General features: G+C 48.4%; 1 protein-coding gene across 1 annotated transcript; it reads right to left on the bottom strand.

Annotated features, from left to right (window-relative positions):
- Positions 1–282: 282 nt before the first annotated feature.
- On the bottom strand, positions 283–21,415 carry SCD (stearoyl-CoA desaturase). Its single transcript, XM_036385615.2, has 6 exons — positions 21,033–21,415; positions 16,995–17,277; positions 10,238–10,368; positions 6,725–6,930; positions 5,247–5,479; positions 283–4,023 (listed from the first exon to the last, which is right to left on the bottom strand). Exons 1-6 carry the CDS (start codon positions 21,057–21,059, stop codon positions 3,824–3,826), a joined length of 1,080 nt encoding a protein of 359 aa, XP_036241508.1. The 5' UTR covers positions 21,060–21,415; the 3' UTR covers positions 283–3,823.
- Between the last annotated feature and the right edge of the window lie 221 nt (positions 21,416–21,636).

The following is a 21,636-nucleotide window of genomic DNA, read 5'->3' as shown; positions in this document are numbered from 1 at the left end:
CAGCCACAAGGCCCTGGCAAGGGGCCCCGGCTGGATTTAACCTGCAGTAACCCCAGGCGCAGGGGCAGCCTCGGCGGGGTGTGCCTGCCTGGCCTGCGCTGGAGTATGAAAGCCATTATAATCCACTCATTCATGATGCTTAAAGAGCCAGAGGCGTTTTTCCCCTGGTTCTCCTGGGAGAGAGAAGGGTTTGGAAGCAGTAAGGCACAGCATTCCGGTCCTGATGGCGTGCGTATCTCGTGCTTTACCAAGCCCTGCCCACCATGTCATCAGTCAAACAAGTTTTAAAGTAACATTTATCATTTTTATTATGAACAAATAAAATTTCAGATCAGCACAACCAGATGTCTGTTTCCATATTAGTAGAAATTATTTCAAAAAAGTTTTTTTTTTTCCAGTACACAAAACAGAGATACTACTATGCAGAAATCCCTAAACTGTGAAAAATCGTATCCTACTCACATTTCAACAGTGACAGAGCTTAGACAATGTGCAGATTCAACTTTCCAATCCTTCCCTGAACACTCAACACTTAGACTTCTGCTCTTCACAATACCAGCAGGGCTGGGAATGGTTTCGGAAAACAAACCAGTCCATGCTTCTGCCAGCAGCGGTGTGTGTGGTTCGTACTGTTCCGTCCTGTGCTCGGCTGGTCAGCAGCGAGCCTCACCCACACCTCTGGGAGGCAGGGTGTAACACCCCGTTACAGACAGGGGAACTGAGGCACAGAGTGTTTTTAAGTGACTTCGTCCCAAATCACGCAGCGAGCGAGTTGGTAAACTGGGAATGGGTCCCAGCTGCTTTAGCCATGAGGTCCCACTGCTGCTTTTTCTGCTTCCACCTTTCACAGACTCATTTAAGCTAAACATACAGACGATGCGTCCAGGACACAAACATGCCACCAAAAATATATATATATTTATAGGTATATATATATATATCTCAAACAAAGTTCTACTTAAAGTGTTGTATCTGTTTCTTAATCTAACAAAAATTCTTACTCAAGTACATTCAAAATCACCTGCACCCACAGTTCAATGTAGGCAATTAAATAATTAAGAAACCCCTTGAATGTTCATAACTCAAAAAAAAAAAACAAAACAAAACGGCAAATAGCTGTCAATACTTCTATGTATATTAAAGAAAGATTTAAGGCACCCAGAGATATTTGCCAATCTACCTTTAAAGTGACTGGACAAACACCAGGACTGTTTGGTTACTGCTCCTCAACTTCCACTCTCGTTCCAGATTCTGGACCTGAATCAGCACTTGAAATTTGAAAGAAACCCTTGATGTCAAGCCCTGCTTCTCTGCTGAGAGGATGTGAAATACAGCTGCATTTCACAGCACGCATCTCTACTGTAGAGTATGTCACACTACACCTTTAGGGCACCAGGAGCAAGGAAATAATTCTCCCCTTCTCCCCTCCCCTCACCCCTTTCAAATTACTGGCTGGAGCACATTCATCCTCTGGGGACTTCGATGAGTTCAGAGGGGTTTACACTAGAGCAAAGTCAGCCCACAATTACAGAGCTAACAGTGTTTCTCTTTTTTTGGAGGGCTTTTTGGTTTTTTTCAAATGGTAGGATACAGCTCTAGCCACAACTCCCTTTGGTCCAGCCAGCACCCAGGCAGTCCACAGCCTCAGAGCAGTAAGGACGCTGTCTCCTGAAACCAGGAGCTGAAGGACTCTCTTCTCCATTTGTCCTTGTTCCTCTTGGCTGGAGACCACATCACTCCTAATGGCTCAAAAACTCAAAGGGTCCCATTGCTGAGCAAAAACAAGGTCATGGTGGTGGCAGGGAGGGGAAGGTGAGGAGACAGGCTCATTTTCTGAGTAACAAGCTTGTTCTTGTTAAGGAGAACATCACAGAGCTATCCTGGCTCCTGGCGAGTTTCACTGCAGCGGGAAGAAGCAAAGCTGCAGACACTCACTCCCGTGAAGCTTCCCTGGCTGCGACGTGGCAGAGCTGAGGTGAGGAAGTTGGCATCTGCACTGTATCTGCCTTCCCTGGCCTGCCTGAATAAGGGAGATGCTGCAAACCCCACTCCAATGTCACTTTGTTCCAGCTACCTCTTGTGCTTTCCTCCAGCTCTGATTGATGCATTGAAGCAACAAAAACAGTACTATTGCTACAACTAATAACAATAATAGTAATAAAAATTAATAATAACTAGGAGAATTAAGGGGGAAAAAGCACGTTCAGCTCAGTGAGGGGCGTGATGCTGTAACATCCAGAATGTAACCAACTGCCTGAACTCAAGCTGGTCTCTGTAACTTGCAGGAAACAACACCCACATGGACTTTTTTCTCCAGCGCCCTCCAGCTGCATGCCCACATCGGCTCAGTGATGTAACTGCCCTTTCTGCAGGCTCAGCCGCCCTCGCTGCCTGTCTCACTGGCAAAGGAGCGCGGTGGCGAGATGGCTCGCCGAGGGGGCTGGGAGGCAAGCTAAGGGACTAACAAGGAGCTCCTTCCCACTCCCTCTAGGCAGCAGGGAATGGCAAACCTACACAGCAGACCCTGGACAAGAAAGCACAGAGGTAGCTCACATTGGTGGCAGTTTCTCACCTTGAGGTCTCAACTTCCTTAAGCCCCCTGTGCCACCTGGCCCCACAGTGATGTTTCTCAGGCACTTGTTGAGTGGAGCCCCCGAGGATGAAAATACCTGGTCCTGCAGACACCTTCACTCCTCCTTACACCTGCAGGTGCTCCCTTGTCCTGTCTCTGTGCTCAGCAAAGATGTGGATCTGCCTGCCACCCAGAAGGGACCCTGTTTCTCCAGCACATAAAGCAGCTTAGCTCAGAGGTGGAGCTTTGGTTTACATCCTTCTCCTCCTCTCCATTTTGGCAAAGTCCCGTTTGCCAGCAAAAATCGCAGTGGTGGAGGTGAACAAAACTCACTATGGGCTGGTCCTGCCCCTTGGCAGCCAGTGGCACACCCTTCCATCTGTCCTCCTCCTCACCGTGGCTCTCCAAAACAGCTGTGGAGCTCAGAGTCATGCTCTGCCTTCAGTCCCTCACGGCACAGAGGGCAGTGCAGGGAGGGAGGCTGTGACACCAGAGGGAGTGCAAATTAAGGCCACCAGTACTCCCTCTCCAGTTCCCACTGCTGTTACAGCATCCCCCAGCCAGTGGTGGACCTGGGGATGTGAGAGAGTCTGGGCACTCTTCTCTCCCCAGCCAGAGTGGCTAGGTGGTGAGGAGCAGTGGAGAACACTTCCCAAGAGACATCTTGGAAAGAAACAACTCTTCTTTCTGATGACAAGAGCAAGGGATGGGGCTGCTTTTCCCAGGAAGAGCAGTTTAGCCATGTCATGTCTGTCAGCAGCCCTTGAGAAAAGAGAAGGGACTGTGGCAGAAACTTTGGGGGGAAGGTAGTGGGGAGAGGGTCACTGACTTTGGCTCAACTCTTCATCTGGCTGGTTCAGGCTTCCCTTAACTAAATAGTACACAGCCAACTGCAATGGGCCTCCCCAGGCCACTTCCTACCAGCTTCTCTTCCAGGTTGAGACTGGGAAAATGTAAAGCAGGAGACAGGTTAGAGAGGCTGGAGAGGAAAACAGAAAGGGAAAGGAGAGGAGGGAAAGGGTGGCCTTGTGTTATAATGGCAGAGTCCTAGGTCTTAAATACATCCTGCAAAATGCAGCATGGGAGGGGGGCGTTAAAACTCATTATCATTATCTTAAGCAAACTGGTAGCATTATTCAGTAGTTAGTTAACAGAACATTAAACTTTTGTCCAGCGTGTTTGGAGGGGGTGGGAAGGGAGAAAAAAGGAGGAAGGAGAGGTGTGGATGTGTGTGTGAAAGGGAGCAGGAACTCAGCCACTCTTGTGACTTCCATCTCCAGTCCGCAATTTCCGAGCTAGGATGACCTCCTTGGAGACCTTCTTGCGATCGCTGGCCAGCCCCAGGAGGCACATGAGGTCAATGAAGGCTGTGGTTAAGTTGAAGCGCCAGCCAAACTCACTGGTGGAGTAGTCATAGGGGAAGGTGTGGTGGTAGTTGTGGAAGCCTTCTCCTGAAAAACATGATCAGGGAGAGGATGTTGCAGAGCACTAGGTGACAGACCCTTTATCTTGACTCAAAGCACCATATTCTTGTAATGGGCTCTGGATTGAGTCCAGGTTCCTCTCTCCTCTCAGCCCAATTTCACCCTCCTGAAATCTACCCCATCCCATCTGGGCATGACCCAGCATGCCAGGGCTGAGACAATGACAATCACAGAGGATTTTTGGTGCTTTAGAGGAAAATAGGCATATGGCAGGGAACAGTGAAAGGCCCTGGTTCCCCAGCTGCACCAAAAAAACAGAGGATTCCTAATAGTTTTTCCCTTCCCACCACAAGAAATCTTCTAGTATTAATTCAGCTACCAGCTAGACCAGCAGCAAGCCTCCAACAAACCAGGCTAATCAATACTTCCACAACACTGGCAATCCTCGTGTCAAATCCAAAGCACATTTCCACATGGGGAAAAAAGCAGACATTAAGCAGACACTTCTATTAAGTAATCTACACCACTCAGCCACTATCTGTTCTGGACACTGTCAACATTGGCTTCAGTGCTCACCCCTTCAAAGACACTGCCTTGACTCCTGCTCCTACCCCTGAATCTCTGCAGTTCAAATCCCTCTCTACTAAAATTCCACAAGCAGATCCTTTGGTGCTGGAAATCACTGGAGCCCCACTGAGGTACAGTGGTGCAAAACAGATGAGGATTTAGGCAGGGGAAAACCGATAAGAGCATATGCTGATCCTGGGATGTACTTTACTAGATCTTCAAAATTTCAGTAAAAAAATATGAAAGCATCTATCTTGTATTACTCTCAAGTACCCCCAAAATCACCAGCTGTCCTGAGAACATGTCAAAATGTGAATCTGCTGGTTTTCAAGTTGACAAATCTCAGAGAGATATGCAGTGACAGCAGCACACATTTTTCAGTCTAGTGAACGTGGCAGAGAGACCTCTGAACAGGGTAAACAAAATATTGTCATTGAGATAAGAAGGTGCTAAGTGTAGCAGAGTCCTTCCAGCCTGGAAAGAGTCTGATGGGAGCTGATAACCCCACTGCCCTTATGTACTCACTGGCCAGCACAGGAAACACCCTCAGATGCAAAGGCTGAAAGGTGCAGGGGAAATAGGGACACCTGGATTGATGGAAATTCCTAGAAGCAGTTGCAGCCCCAAGAGGCAGTCCCTGTTCTACAGTCCCCCTGCAGCAAAGACACAGATGTTGGACATACCTATGGCCCCCAGGCTGACCAAGGGGTTCTCCCGCGGGTTGATGTTCTGGTCATACGGCCGGTTGCCAAACATGTGAGCAGCACTGTTCACTAGCCAAGTGCAATTGAGCCCTAAGGTGTAGCGCAGGATGGCTGGAATGAAGAAGCTGATGATGATGGATTCGTCCCAGAAGTACCAGGGCACTACAGATGGCAGTGTGAAGCACAGCAACACCACTGAAGGCTTGTAGTATCTGGAAAGGAAGGGACCAGGAGGAATGGGTTCAGTGGCAGAGGCAGGACAGGAAGGACTGATTCAGTCCTCCATTTGAAGGATTCATGCTCAGCTATACAGGGAAAATCAAGTGCAGAAATGCCTCATTCCTGAGCCTTGTATCTTTTGCTCTGGATGTGCAGAAGCTATGCCTGGAGATTCCCAAGTCCTATCATCAGGTAAGAGACTCAGACTAAATCCTGCTCTCCTCACATCTGCACAAAGCAATGCTCCCATCACCATGGGGGTGAGTGAGAGTCCAGACACTCAGACACCCAGAAAAGCTGCTGCTTTTGGCTTCATCTGTCATTTGCTTCTCAGCTACATTGATCCCCATAAAGTCAACCCCGTGCTTCCAGAGTCCCACACATGGTCCTTTCTCTGGCTTTGGCCCAGTGCTGCAACTCCTCCTTGCAGACTTGGCTCTGCCTACAAATACACCCCATCAACAAGTGCAAGCAAGTGGCACAGGTGAGCATGTGGGCTCTCTCACACTAGAAGAATGGGAATAGAGGAAGGTGAACCGCTCTGATGATCCACAAGAAAAGTCAGTCTGGGACTGTACTAGGAACTTCGTGACTTCCTTCCTGACTGTACTAGGCTGGTTACTATATGGGTTAAGTCCCACATCCCTGCAGCCTTTGTGATAGGCTCACCTTCTCTGTGTCCTAGTATAGCTCCAGATGGGTGAGAGATATCCTACCCAAGAGGCACCAGTGAATGAAGACTGTTCTTCCCAGATACTGCACCTCTCACATCTCCATTTTCAACCCTTCTTTCACCATACTGTTTCCAAGAGACTGAGGGAAGAGGGGCACATACATGGCCTGGAAGGTGTACAATCTCCAAGGATGTCTCAGAGGCACCTGTGTCTGGGCTCTGGGCCAGCCAAAGCAGCAGCTGGGCTGTGGGGTGAGCAGGTGTGGAGTGGCTTTGTGGTGGGAATCTCAGCCTACTGCTGGCAAGATGCTACAGGGTAGGCAGGCAAGAGAAGGGTGTGGGAGGGCTAGAGGTAGCACTGGATTCTAAACATTTCTCATAGGAGAGGAACAGCTCATTTCTCACAGCTCATCTCACAGCAAAGCCTTGGGCATGCTGAAGAATCACATTTCTCACATGATGCCCTCAATCCTCTCACATTCCATCAAAGCCACTTGAGTTCCCAGCCCATTTGTCCCTGCTCCACTCCCCATGGCTCCCCACTAAGGCTGACCCCACTACTCACCTGCGCTGGAACATCACCACTTTGTCAGCCTTGATGTCACTGAGGTCCAGCTTCTGTCCCTTCTCGATGACATCGGGGTGCTTGCGCACAAGCAGCCAGCCAATGTGGGAGAAGAAGAAGCCCCGCATGGCGTTGTGTGGGTCTGCATCTGTTTCGGAGAACTTGTGATGGACACGGTGGTCCCGGACCCACTCGTAGATGTCATTCTGCAAGTCAGCAGGAGTGAAAACTTAGGGTCAGGGCTGGAGATGTTCCCTTCAAATTACAAAGTGGCCCGAAATGCTTGAATACTTAAATCCTATTGACCTGAACTTGTATCAGTAGCATTATGTCTCATTAGGGTTTGAGGTTTCTGAACTTAAAACAAAGGTTGAGTTTTGGCTGCACCTTTCCAGTTTTTTGGGAAGCAGCTCCAGGAGTGCCTCATTGCTGCTCTTTGATTGGCCAACTCTGGGCTGGGGGGGTTTCACCACACCCATGGTGCTGCAGGCTCTGATTGGTCAGCCTGTGCCCCACCCCTGCAGCAGCTACTCTCATTGGCTGGCTGGTGCCTCCTCTCCTATGCTCGGCTCCTGTCCCATCCCTATCCCTGTCCCCATCCCCATCCCTGCACAGTGCCAGGCGAGGCTGACCTGCCCCCTCCCTCTACCTGACATTTCCCATAGGTCATCCTGCCTTGCTTGTCCTGGGATTGCCTAATCAGATGTTTAACTTCGGGGGGGCAAGGCTTTTTTAAATTTTTTTTTCTATTGGAGATCAAACAGTCTTAAAATTGAGGTCCCTTTTTAGAAGGAGAACAAACACACCCTTTCAATGACATTTCTCAAAAATACCTCTCTTCAGCCCCATTACTGTTCAATTTAAGCAGCAAAATCAATACTGTTTGGAACATGTCAACGCTTTTATCATTTGAATTATGAAATGATTGCTTTGGCTGGTTTTAAGAATAGATTCTCATAAGCCTGTGATCATTTCTTTGTATCAAGATTTCAATGAGCTTAAAGCCATGTATTACACCATCCTAGAAAACATGAAATAGAGATCTAACCATGGCTCTATTACCTGTATTACACAAGAGGCTCCTTAATCACCTGCATACCCAGGACTTTTCCTGAAAACACTTTGAAGAGAGGGAAATGGCATAACCATCCCTATTTCTTGCCTCGAAAGACTAAGGGACTTGTCCACACAGGGAGCCTGTAACAGAGACTCAACTCCTCAAGTCCTTTTCAGGTATTGTAACCACTCCTCCTTTCCTGAGATAAAATGATTTACCTGCAGGCCATTCAAGAAGGCAATGATAGACATGGGCCAAGGTTAAAGTCTTGCTTGTTTCCTAATAGTGGGAACTGCCACCTTCCTTCCAGCCAAATATCTCCAAGTATCAGCAGCCCTTGCTGATTGTGGCCAGAGCTTGGTCACTCAGTATTCCCCCAGAAGAGAGTGGCCCAGCTGCCCTCCCTATCTAAGTAAGCAGAGAAACTCAACCAGTACCTATGCTGGAAAAGTTTCACCCGTGACCCAAAGTCTCTTTCACATCCCAGCCCCTACACAGCACCATGTAACATGAGAAAGCCCAGTCTGAAAGTTGACAGACAGCTTGGGCTTGCACACATGGGAAGGTTTTCCCTGTCTTGCTGGAGGCAGGAGGCACAAATTTGGAAAGAGACCATGTAACACAGCTGGATCATGGTATGACTTCATCTACCACATCCTGTCTACATACAAAATCAGGAGTTTCAAACCTGAAAAATCTGTATCTTGACCCAAACTTTAGCACATTATCTTTTCTACAGGTTTTATTTTGGACCACCTCTAACTGCAACCCTGACTGAAAATCATGACTTTCTGAGAAGAGCAAGCAAAGCCAAGGAGAATGTCTTCTTCTTGGCATATCCCAGCTACAGGCTATAACCATGAGACCTTCTGTTGTGCTGCAGCTGGCAGGTCTTGTAGGTGGAAAAGCCAGTTAGAGGCAGAATTCATAAATTCTCTGAAATTACAAGTCACAGGTCTCTGAGCAGCCAACAGGCGTTTTCTGGAGGACCTAAGATAAGACAGTCCATAAACTTCCGTGATCTTAAAAGTTCCTGATCTCCTCTGCTGCCACTAATAGGAATGAGAGAAATTCAACATAAATCTTCTCTTGATCTCACTGAAAGTAACTACTAAAAAAAATCCATGGGGAATAGTATCGAGTTTTCACTAAAACTTTGGATTAGTTCCTATTGAAGCTGAAATATCTGTCTGTCTCTCATCTTTGTCTATTCCTATCCCCTACAGCAATAGCTCAGCAAATTCTTTCCCCCTCTGCCCCATAACCCTGTGAAAGATGGTCTTTGTACAGGACTAGCTAATACACAGCAACCCATCCTGTTGCCTCACTGAGTACTGGACCACTGGCTAGAATCAGCAGCTTGGTCCCTCCCCTTCCTCATCAAAGACAGCTGTTTGGTACTATCAGAGAAGAAGTTCAATGATGTTTTAGAAAGTTTTTCAAAGCTTAAAAAACTACTCTGTTTTGATTACATGTAAAAAAAATAATATCCTCTGGAGAATTACTTAAGAGCACAGCACTGATACTTTCGCGTTCACCTTTTTATAGCAGGAAGTGCTGCATTCTGACACCTTCCTGAGTACTTCCCACAGACAAGCAACCCTTCAGTACAGTTGGAGGATGGAGTGTTGTTAGGGCTGACTTACAGCAGCAAGCCTGAGAGGATTTATTTTTCTGTGCCATGCCAATCTGGGTTTTCACTCCGACTTCTACAGATTTGCAGTTTTGTTTGTTTTGGGGACTGTGAAGTACTCTCACAGTAGTTAGGCAATATCCTGAGTTTAGAGCTCTTTGAGAGGTGAAGCAATCTTCCAAGGTGCTTAACAGTGCCTGCAGTCACTTGTGCCACTCTGAATGGGCCCAACCCTTCTCTCCTTAAAATATCACTGACCTGGGACAACCCTCTGGAAGCCAGTGGAGTGATTTGTAACATGATTAGTCCTAAATATCACTCTTCTGAATGAGAGAAACATCCCCTAAATCCCAACAAGTTCTTGGTCTTTATGAAGTAGCAAATTCTACATCCTGTAGAATTCTACAATCCTTGGCTTAGCAGATGTCTTCTCCTTTATCAGCCACACAGCAAAAGGAGAGTGAGGCAACACCAGGAAAACACTTAACACTTCCACACCTCTTTCATGGGACCTGCTGCAAGCACAGGGAGACCACACCTTAAGAGAAAGGTACATTCCTGCTTCAGAGATTTCCTACCCCTGGTTTTGGCCTGTTGTCCTCTCAACACTGGGTTTGCCTCAGAGTCAGCCTCTGATGGGACAAGGTAAAGACAACGAGACAGACTCTAGCACTGCAGTGTTAGATGGAAAGGGCTGTCTTCTTCCTAACAAGAGGCAGTAGGAGAGAGGAGCCTCTTCATCAGATTGTGTCCCCTGTCTGGGACAGGGATTCATGGGAGCACTTCCTTCTGAGGACCAGTGGGACACTGAGGAAATGCTTACCTGGAAGGCCATGGAGTTGGCAATAGTCAGGAAGATGCGCAGGGGCAGCGTGGCTTTGTAGGAGCGATGACTCCAGAGGCGGTGAGATCCAGCTGTGATCCCCAGAGCACTCACCACGAAACACAGAAGAGCTACAAAGGAAAAGAAGGTGTTTGAGCAGTTGGAGCAAAGCTTCAGGCAGAGCAACACAAAGGTGGGCCTACCCCCAAAGCTGTATAAGCAAGAGAGGAATCCATGGAGAGCAGATTGGGGCAATAAAACTCAATGTGAGATTGCCCAAGCTACCACAGGCCTCCTAGACAATGTGGACAAAGCAATTCAGCTCTTCATCTCTAACAAGGAAGGAGGCTCCCCCTTAGAAGACTCACAAGGGCTGGTTCTTCAGCATAGTGCCATCTGTCATAGTGCAGAGTAGTCAAAATTGTATAAACTGGCTGCTTTCATAAAGCACTGTGATAAAAGCACTGCAGTCCACCAGGGAACAGTTTCTCCCTTTCCTTCCACCCCAAATAATCCAGGCTCTTGCTTTCCCATCTCACCAATCCCCACTAAATCTCTTTTGCATTACTTTCACCAAGAGATGGTAGATAATCTTAGCATTCTTGAGCGGAACAACTCAAGCCCAGGGTTAGGCTTTTTTTCTGCTCCCTTTCTCAGCAGAAGCTGGCAAAAAAAAGATCTAACCTATCCTCCCGCTGAAGTCTGGGCTTCACCTTCAGCTCTAGCACTGGTTTAAAATCTGCCCAGGGGCTACTGTTCCTAGGGTCTTTTTGATCCCTCCCTCTGCTCAACTCCTGCATCTTTCTCAGAAGGAAACCCCGGGGCTAACGATTCCTTGCAAGTTGTGCCCATGGCAGACACAGATGTTGCTGGGCCCTTTTCAGCTTTGAGGCTGCTTCATGAGTTCCCTCTTCAGGCAGGGCAAAAGGAATTCCTTGCCCCTTAGGCATCTAGTAAAAAACCACATCCCTCTCCCAATACATCATGAGTTCATATTTGCCTTGGTCTGTGTGCCTGTTTGCCCTCCTGGGAATTCTGGAAATTAACCTCAGCTCCAGCACCTAATCCTAAAACCGAAATGGAGAAAAGATCCCAAGAGTTTCATAGCAGCATTACACTAGGAAAGTAGGGTAAGAAGAAAATTGGTTCTGCAAATTAACTCTTCCTCTAAAGGAAGGGTCAGGAAGTTTGGTAGAAAGAGAGCATTCAACAGCTGGTTTGCTCTGCAAGCTCAGACACAAAGAGGGAAGAGTGCACATCTGTGAACAGGTCAACTGATCCACCTCTAGTCCTCTGGGGGAAGCATTGCCTTCTTACTAGTCCCCCAGGGCAAACTTTCCTGGTATAAATTTGCATATTTCAGCCAATTGTATCAATCATTAAAAGAGCTCCTTATTCCTTCATGTAAGTCCATGGATAGGAATTGCTGGTAGCATACTTGACGTTCAGCCATTCAGTCCAGCCAAATGGCTCTAATCAAGTTTATCTTGAATCCAGAAAACCAGATACTCTGACAGAAACTTGTCTGGAATCAGAAATCTGAGACCCGTGCCAGGCATGGCCCGATTCTTTAATTCAAAATAATACAGGCTTTATTTCTGCTCATCTCCTGCTTCATCTTCCTTCTGTCACCTCCTTTTTGTTTTTCTACATTCCCAGCCCTAATCTCTTATCCGCTAAAAGCCTGTCTTGGCTGATTTAACATCATCTTCTGGCCCCTTAAACTTGCATGAACTCTTCTTACTTCCATCCCACTGCACAAGAGTGACCTTCCCTGTCTGCTGGTCTGACCGTGATTCCCCATCTTCATCTTCTCCCTTGGTTCCCTGCCTGCTGCTGAATGCAGCACAAGCCTTGGACCAGCACAGCTCTGCCTTGTGTCTCCCAGCACCTTGGCAGTCTTTCAGAAGAGCCAAGCATGCAAATACAGCAGGATCCAGCCTTTGCAAGAGACAACAGAGCTGAACAAAGCTCACAAAGCTGTCCAATACAGACAATTATACAGACAATTCTCAGAATTTGCCTGTGGATACCCCTGTTGGGAAAAGATGACACCAGCAACAATGACATTATCAGCAAGCACAGGGAATCACAAAAGAGATGTGATGGGGACACCAACAGACTCCAAACCCAGACAACCCAGTATCTGCTTTTGGGTATCCTTTCCTGGAAGGTTTTGTAAAAAAATTGGAAAAGTACCACTGCTTTTGGGTGCCCCTGGCATAGAACAAACTCAGCCTCCATCCAAAGCCCATGAACCTCAGCAGCTCATGCTGACTTCTCTTGGACCTGCATCCCAGGTCACTACAATGGCCATAACTCTCTAATTATAATCCTGTGCTGCCTGGCCTCATGCCCGTGTACAGAAGCTGTAGTTTAGCTAAGGGGCAGACACTTTCTGTGGCAAAGCAACTGATTCTCAGTCTATGCATTGCTGGCACCAGCTTCACAGAAAGCCAGACCCTACCTGGAGACAATTAGATCCATCAGCCATATCTAAGAGTTTATGTGACAGTGACAGGATATGCACAATGATTGAAATCCTTGTGGAATACAGAAGAATCCAGCACCCTTATGATTCAGAGAATTCACCCCCACAAAACAGGTACAATGATGATCAATCATTGCATAGTCAGGGAATCAGCATCTCACAGGGAAGAAGAAAAACTACTCCAAGATCATCCACTAAGAATTCAATTGGAAAGAGAGCAGAGAAGGTGAAATAAAGTAGCACAGATTTTCTCACTTGCCCTGTGATGCTGCCCCAAACTGAAGGACTTAGGGACTCCATCAGCTGAGGATTCAAAGTAATCTTCCATACTGCGCTTTGAACTACACGAGATTCAAAACATTGACAACTCACAGGTGATTTTCCCAGTGACCCATTAAACTGGAATACAAGGAATTATGACCACTGACAGTAATAAGCACTCAATGCTCCAAAAATTAAACAGAAAGCATTCCGCATTCAGTCATAGCTATGACTCATTAGGCTTTACCTCTTTAGGGCCCAGATTCAGACCCAAGCTATGACGAGAAACCAGGAATGTGCTGAAAGCATTGCCACCTGCAGTGAACACCAAGGATGTTTACATGTAAAGAGGTGCTCCTGATGCAGCATGTCCTTAGGCTTTTGCTCTGTGCAGGACTGTTCCCTCCTTGCTGCCCAGTCCCTGTTAGCCAGGTGAGTCCTGCTACTCTCAGAAGAAAGATACCAGGGGCAATGAAATTTACAGGCTGCATAAAGGGAACAGTGTTTAGGAGGAGCAATAGGATCTGCTGTCACTGAAACCTAACTTCCCTGCCACACTCAGAGAAGCACACCACCTGCTACTTAAGCATGGAGGGAACACTAAGTGGTAAGGTGTTGCCAGCTGTAGTCTTGATGGGAAAGTAAAAAAACCACTGTAAACACTTTGCTGGTCGTATCTCTGGGGGTAGTATTGGCTGAGATTTTCTGACTGTCAGAGTTGCCTAAATTACCCAGCAAGGTTCACCTTGGTCCAAAGATAATACAGCAACAACAAAATATGGTATCAACCCATGCTTCTAGAGCCTCTGGCACTGCAGGGATCTGAGGTGTTGACAGAGCACCATGTCGAGAGGAACCATTCTTGTTTACAGACACTGCTGTCCAGGCCAACAGGAGCTAGGGCAATTACTGTCAGTCTGCTGCATCTAAGGGCTAAAAAGACTACCCACAAATCATGTTTCCAGCAAGGATCTGAGCAATTAGAGAAGAAACTGCCCATCACCTTTGCATCCTGCCCTTTAAGACTCAGCTCAGTCTCTGTGCCATTTAGCAAATGACATAAAATGTGCCCATGATCCTTGAAAAGACTAAGTAAGACTTTGAGAAGTGCAGTGGAAAAGACAGTAAATAAAAGGGGAGCTGACTAGAAAGTCATTGCTGGACAGGCTCAGAGAGCTCTTGTGATGGTGAGCTCTCACCTGATCAACAACCCGAGCTCATTCTGGGAAGCTCTGTACCAGAAAGAGATCAGGGGAGACAATGCACACAGCAATGCAGAACAGCAAACAATGATGAAGGCAGGGCTGGGGAGCTTGAGAGACAAAGAGGAATCAGCACACAGAGAAATGAAAACAAAAGAGGACAGTCACCAATATAACTGGTTTCAAAGGGAGAGGAACATCAAGGAGACGGTGGCCTGAATGAAGTAGGTATAAGCAATGGATAAATTATAGAAGGTAGATGAGCTACCAGGCCCCACAGCTGCCTGTTGCAACACAACAGAGAACACCCGAGACCATGCTAATTTCATATTATATGTACAAAACCTAAGAAAGAAATTATCTGAAAAACAAAGAAACAAGCAAAAACTCCAGCAGCTCCAGAACTACCATTGCTAGAGCTGGCCTGCCATGAGCCCACGGTGTACTGCCAGGAGCAACCCAAGTCTCTGCTGCACTATCCTTGTGTGTAACATGGGAACTGTAGTCCTCTCCTTGCTACCAGAGGGTGATGGGAAAAAACAGCAAGTCACTGACATGACATCACAGCCACAGATGCCTTGTATATGCCAAATAAAGGTATGAGCTGCGAAAAGGGCAATGCAAGGAGCAAGAAGCCTTGTGCTGAGAAGGGAGACACATGGAGGATCAGAGTATTCCAGTTTCAGTTAGTGCTGGAGGAGAATGGACTATAAGGGAACTCTGACTTGGCTCTAAGGTGCCACGAACAGTGGTCCTTTCCCAGAACAGGAGTGCAGAACAGGGAGCTTGGTGGAGCTACTCCAGCTTTGGTAAGGCCAGATAGATCTTCAGCCAGTCCAGAACAGTGCAGTTCCCCCAAACACCATGTCCTTCTCCCATTCCCAGAACATGTCACTCCAGAATCCACCATGGAATCTTGCAGTGCCTCACAGTGGCAGGAGAGCAACTTCACATCAGAGTTGACTGAGCGAGGAGAGCAGGAAAGATTGACATCAGATAAAAAGCAAAGCAGATTCCTGGGAAGTGCCATGAGATGCCATACAGACATCCTAAAGAGGTGCACAGTTGCAAAGACACTGCCTCAGAGACCATTTTGGGGTAGGGTGGGGTTTAGCAGAATGCAAAACAGCATTAACTTTCTGGATAAAGATGCTCAAGCCCTCATAAGTATCCCAAGGGCACTCAAGGGAGAAGGGTTGGATGGATTTGGAAATCATGGAGCATATCAGCAGCTTGAAACAAAGTCAGTAAATTCAACTCACTTTTTTTCCTTCTCCTTGCCCCAACATCCTGAGGTTATCTGACTGGAATTGGAGGACCCAGGCTGTCAGCTCAGTGAGTGGGAGAAGCCAGCAGTCTTTGCTTAGCCTCCAGCCCAGGGATGGGACACACAGAACAGGACCAAGAGCCCTGAAATGCTCCTCCAACATGATGCTGAGGCTGCATGTTCTGCCCAGGCCAGGGGAAAGTACAGCCTGTCAGGTTTTCACAAGGGAAAGGCCCAGCAAAGTCTTCCTTCACAACATCCCCCTGAAAGGCCATGCTGGCTGCACAAGGGAACACATCAAGGCCTCTGCTTTTGCAGATGCTGTAGCCAGACCCTGGCTGTTGCCTCCAGTGAGGAGGCAGACCCCTGCCTGTGAGAGGCTGATAAGGATAAGAGGAAGAGTCAGCCTGGCCATCCAGGAAGCCATCTCCTTCCCGGTTCAGATGTGATACTTGTTGCACACAGCCATCAGGAACACAGACTTTGAGAGGGTGGCAGACCAGGTGGATCGCCCCAGGCCCCATCCATAGCCAGCCTGACCAGGAAGCGGGAGCACTACTGAACCCAAAAGCGACTCCAGCAGACCTCAATCTAGACTGTTGCTTTTTGTTTCAGGATGTTCTGTTTCACAGGGAGGCAGGGGCTGGATACAATCTCTCGACCTCCCTATTGGGAGCCATTTGGTTTCTGGACTCCTCCAGGGGTCCACACAAAGGCTCGTGGAAAGCGAAGCTCTCCTGCAGAGTGGGCCCTGGGCCCAGCTGTCTTTCAAGCAGTCAGAGGAGAAGTTTGGTTCCTACCCAGGGCAAGATCTCTGAGAAAGCAGAGCTTTCCCTAGCTACCTTCTGCTGGGTTGTGCTTTCCACTGGAATTTGCTGCCTGGAGAGCATGCTTATTTATTTTCTGAAAGTCGTCAGGCTTAGTTCCGGGATGACAGTGGCTAATCTGTGCTTTTTTAAGAATGATAAAAGACCTGAGCTTCAGACTTAATTCTTGACTTTTATCTTCAGCACGACTGTATTTTGTCTCTTTTCCCTCATACACACATTGAGACTCTGTGGGATTTACACTTCCCTGGTAAGGACAGGAATGGTTCTCATGTCTGGGCAGCAGTCTCATGCCAAGCAGTGCTCTGTACCTTGCCTCCCTAAAAACCCGTTAAGGTGCTCTTGTAGCATCTTTCTTCCTAACTTTCTGGCACTGTCACAGTACTCTATCAAACAGGTTTTGTGCTTCACCCCAGAAGCAGCTACACATCCGAGGATATTTCCAATCCTAACGTCTGTGAATCAAGTTTGTTCTTTGAGCAGACAAGCCAAAGCCCTGCCAAATCTTTCCTTCTCATGTGTGACCTTACAAGAGACACTAGCAGGTCCTTCCACAGCTTGCTACAAATCTGGTTGAAGAGCTGCTTCTAGAAGCTCCCTGCTTCTTTTTCTCTCATCCCCAAGTCTATGGGCCTGGAGGGAAAAAAAACCCCACCCAACAGATTTGGGGGTTGCAGATGCCCAGAAACAGACAGAGGAATGCACTTACCCCACGCCAGTGTCTGGATCTTTGCAGAGGGTATCAGCGTCAAGGCGAACAGGGCCCCGAGGTGCAGCAGGCTCATGAGGATGATATTCCTCCAGACGTATCGCAGAGGGGGCTTGGGGCCCTCTTTCTCCCGGTAGGTCTCATCAAAGATATCGTCCATCATGCCCCGGTCTCCTGCCAAGTCCTCGTGGTTGAGTAAGTCCTTCTCCTTCTCTCTCTCCTTACTGGTCACCCGGGAGGTGACTGTGCCACCAGCAGTGGTGCTGGAGGTGGAGGAGAACTCCTTGAAGAGGCAGCAATGGATATTTTCAAGAAAGGAAAGAAGGGAAAACAAAATAAGAAGTTGGTGGTTATCAATTCAAGAAATAGAAACACATGCATCTAGGCTGGCAGTGTAAGATTCACAGTCTGTAGTTTCCCTGGAAGGCTCCATTCTTTCAGCTGAGCCCTTGGCACAAAGATCCTGCTCTGGCCACATGGAGTCATGGCCTGAGAGGACGGGGACCTGGTCTTTCTGGAGAGGAGGTGAATGGTAGGTAGAGTGCCAAAAGTAAAGAAAAATACTTGAAAGCCAGTCTCTTTTCCACCAGTGGCTTTGGTGAGATCATTTGCAGACTGCAAGGATTTTTGTTTTTGTTCAGTTTGATTAGTGGATGGTTTTAGGTGGGTTTGTGGTCTGGGCTTGTGCATAAATGGACAACAATAAAGGAAATCTTGTGAATGAACAAATAGGTGGGAAAGAAATATGGTCTGAAACACAGTTTTATAATAAATCAATGGGCTGCTCCTGAATCCTACTTATTTGTCACCTCACCTAGGATCACAGGGGAACATGAGGAAGATTCACAAAGGGATTACTCTGGGGTGCCTCCTTATCTTGCCTGCCTCACCTTCCAAGATGGGTTGTGGCAAGATCAACATGCTTGAATACCAGTGGATGGAAGCAGTCAGGTGAGGTACTTCTAGTTAGAACTGCAGCTACTTATCCTGTGCCTGCTGCTAAGACTCTTATCCCTGTCTCATTTCCCACCCACAGGCAAACTGAGGCAAGGGAAGACAATCCTCTGATCTATGGCCACCAGCATGTAGAGAGGAAGTTTTAAGCAGAAAAGTTGGCTCAGCTTGGCTCCTGGCTCCCTTCCGTAACTGTGACACAACATTCCCTCAGAACATGCTTGTTTGCCCTGGCTGAGTGACAGCCTGCCCCATCAGGCATGCATGACAAAAGGAGCAGGCAGGACTGACCCTAATGAGACAGGTCAGTGAACCCTGAATCACCGATTTCCATCTCCATCCAGACAGCCTGTGCTTGCTGGTACTGTGCTTGCTGGTACTCGCAGCCCTTTGTCAGCTCCAAGCCCAAGTGCCCAAGGTGCCCCAACCCCGGGGGTGCCAAGCACATGGGATGCAAGGGTGTGTCCCACACGCATGGCCCCATCCCCTGCCCCCGGGACACATCCCTCTGCCCCCCAGACTGCTGCCTCCATGGGTGAAGGGGCACTAAAGGTCAGCCAGCAGGAACAGGAGGGCTGAGACTGAGGGACAGAGCATAGTCAAGCTGGGAAAGCTCCTTTCCCAGTAGAGATCTCTGCTGAATTAACAGCAGATTCCCACTCAGGTGTTCAGGATTCATAAAAGACCACCATCCTGCCATGGCCTAGTTTCCTGAGGGAGGCATTAAAATCAGGCCAGGCAGCTTACGTGGCCACCCCAACTCCTCCCTTTCCCAAGGGCTGAAACTGGAGGGTTACAGACATACCTTCCGATGGGGAGGAGCTGGCAAGGCTGACAGATTCCCCACATTTGGGAAGTAAAATGATCTCTATAGAGGAGCGCTTTTAGTTTTTCCTTGGGAATCAAAGTTTTGAAAGGAAAAAACTGGACACAAAGTATCCTGCTGCCTTCACTGCAGGCAGGCAAGCTGCTGAGCTTGGGACTGGCTCTTCTGCATCCTGGCTATAGGCTGTCTCTGCCTGCTTTCCTAGTTAACGTTTTAAGGGTATGATACTCTCATCTGCTAGAGAATTTAGAGGTAATCCCCACACCCAAAGAGCCATGAGAAATGGCTTCTAATCCAGAGACTGGGCAAGGAGAAGTCCTGCCTGTTCCCAAGTGTTAGATATTCTCATCTAGCATTTTGGCAGAAAGGTACAATTTTCTTTCTTGGCTGCAAGACAATTTACCAAAAAGACCCAAGACTTGTCTATGCAGGAAAAATTCCCGGCAGTGATTGGTGGTATAATTAGACAGGTAACACACCCCATATGGACATGCTGCTTCCAGAGTAAGAATGTGGGGTTGTAGTTGCATTTTTCTCCTCCATGATAGCTTATGTCACTGTCAAAGATACACGGGGGCAGAGGAGGAGGAGGGAAAACGCAAAGAAAACAGCAGAGAGGAAAAAAAAGATCTCTTCTGGAGTTGTAGTAGCCACATGAGGAATTTTACCAGCATACCTATGCTGCTGGAATTACACCGATATAATCAGGCTGGTCAATTCTCACATGTAAACTAACCTTGAACAAAAGGGCTATAAAGCAGCTGTGAAACAGCTCCACCGTTACAAACTTGGTGGGAGGAGCATGGGGGGATGAGGGAGAGAGAGAGGTAGAAACGGGGGAAACGAGGAAAGAAAGAAGATTTTTGTCCCCTTATGACCATAGTGGCTCCTACCCAGGAAAATGGGATGGAGATTGATCGGGAGTTTAGGGCTGAGAGAGGGAGGAGGCCAGCTAAATAATTTTCATTAGCTTTCCCTCATTTCTGAATGGCTTTGCAACTCTCATCTGCTGAACAGATGTGTTTCCCCATCTACACCCCCACCTCCCCAGCACTGAACATGCCATAGGTGATCCTGGCATCCAGCCAGCTTATACAACCAGCTGCAGCTCAAAGGCTCCTGCACCGGGCACGGTGTATGGGCCCCAGGGCACTGAATCTCGGGTCCGGCATATTTGAATATGCCCAGCATGACCCAGGGACAGGATTCTTTCCAGCTTCCAGGATATGACCCAAAATACATGCCAAAACCATGAAACATGGTTTGAACACACTGCCTTTGACATCCATTTTGGGAGGGGAGAAAAGTAAAGTTCTTTACATCACAGCATCCCTGGAAGGTCATGGCACCTGTACAAAAGCACCAAGGGAGACCCTGGGTGCTGGTGACATGAAAAAAGCAGGGGTATGATTTACATCCACTTCTAGGCATTGGCAGAGGGGGGAAGGATGAGAAGGTGAGAGCACAAACACCAGAATCAAATGCCTGCCTCCTCCCCTTGGGCAAAGGGTGGCTGCCATAAGGGTCAAAAATAAAAATGAAAATCTTTAAAAATCCAACAGCTCCACATGTCTTAACTGGTGTCAGGTTATTATTCAGACCTTCTTATTCCAAAAATGGGCAGTCTCCCTATTGTATGCTTGCTTGGCTCAAGCAATGCAGACACAGTCATTCATTTCATCTGGGCAACCGGCTTTCACCTTGCGTCTGTCCTAGAGACGCTTCCTGCTGCAGTATTTGGTTTTAAAACACTGCGAGTAAAACCCCTTTCTTATCAAAAATAAAATTAATTAAGAATTTTTTTTAAAAATCCCAATCTGAGTATTATCAAAAAACTTAGGACTTCTTGGCACAAAATATGTTCTTGAATAGCCTTTCATGCTATTCAAGCACCCAGCATGTTTCGATGGGTGTTTTCAAAATAACCCTGTATTTTATGCTCAGTCTACCTGAGGGCACAGGATCCAGGAAGATCACCTCAAAGGCGGATGTCTCCGCTTCATCCGTGGGCTCCCCACCAGGCATGGGCGATGTTTTACGTTCCCACTGAACCCCTTCGCCTCCCCGGCTGCGAAGCGGTGCGGAGAGGACACGGGCACGCACGTATGAATACGTGTGTGTGTGCACGCACAGACACGCGTGGATGCCCACACCTTCTTCCCCGACACAGCAGCAGCGCAGCGCTGTCGGAGCCGCGGAGATGAAGGAGGAAGAGGCGAGGGGAAGACAAAGCACCCGCACCCCGGGGCCCCGCTCACCTCCTCTTGCAGCAAGTGCGCAGGCATGGGGCGGCCCTGTCTCTGCTCCTCGGCGCGGTACGCGGGCGCGCAGGTCCCCGGCGCTGGCGAGAGGCTGGCTCCGGTCGGCTCCTCGCTCGGCGAGCTCTGCAGCTCGCGGAGGCGGGTGCGGAGGTATTTAAGGGGGGCTGCTTGCTCGGCGGCTGGCGGGGCTGGACTCTGCGCACCCCGGCCTCCCGGTGACCCCCTGCTCGCGGCTGGGATGCGCGGGGTCAGCGCGGAGGGCGGCGAATCGCGGTGGGGGCCCGGCTCTCGACGTAGCCGGGGGGAGAGGCGGGGCGGAGCGGGCAGAGGGGCGGGAGGGAGGAAGGATGCTGAGGAAGAGGAGGATGACGAGGGCCAGGCTCTCTCATGATGCCTGGCTGCTTTTTTCTTTTTTTTCTTCCTTTTTTTTTTTTTTTTTTTTTTTTTCCTCCCCTCCCTCCCCCTTGCGAGCTGATTGGTTGCGGGAAATTTGGTGCCACCTCGGCTTGCCCTCGCCATTGGCTGCCCGCAATCTGCTGTTCGCTCCCCGCGGCGCGCACCCTGCGCGCCCCGCTGCGCTCACGGTCCCGCGCCCCGCTCC

Source organism: Molothrus ater, chromosome 8 (genome assembly GCF_012460135.2).
Source record: "Molothrus ater isolate BHLD 08-10-18 breed brown headed cowbird chromosome 8, BPBGC_Mater_1.1, whole genome shotgun sequence".
Lineage (NCBI taxonomy): Eukaryota > Metazoa > Chordata > Aves > Passeriformes > Icteridae > Molothrus > Molothrus ater.
Note: the sequence above shows the minus strand (reverse complement) of the source record. Positions and strands in the feature narration are given on the sequence as shown.

Excerpts from the sequence above, each read along its gene's own strand:
- SCD (XM_036385615.2), bottom strand. The coding sequence starts at position 21,059 with ATGCCTGCGCACTTGCTGCAAGAGGAG. Across the intron at positions 17,278-21,032 it reads CGCACTTGCTGCAAGAGGAG|GAGTTCTCCTCCACCTCCAG; the intron begins GTGAGCGGGGCC and ends TGCCTCTTCAAG. Across the intron at positions 5,480-6,724 it reads GTGGTGATGTTCCAGCGCAG|ATACTACAAGCCTTCAGTGG; the intron begins GTGAGTAGTGGG and ends CTTCCTTTCCAG.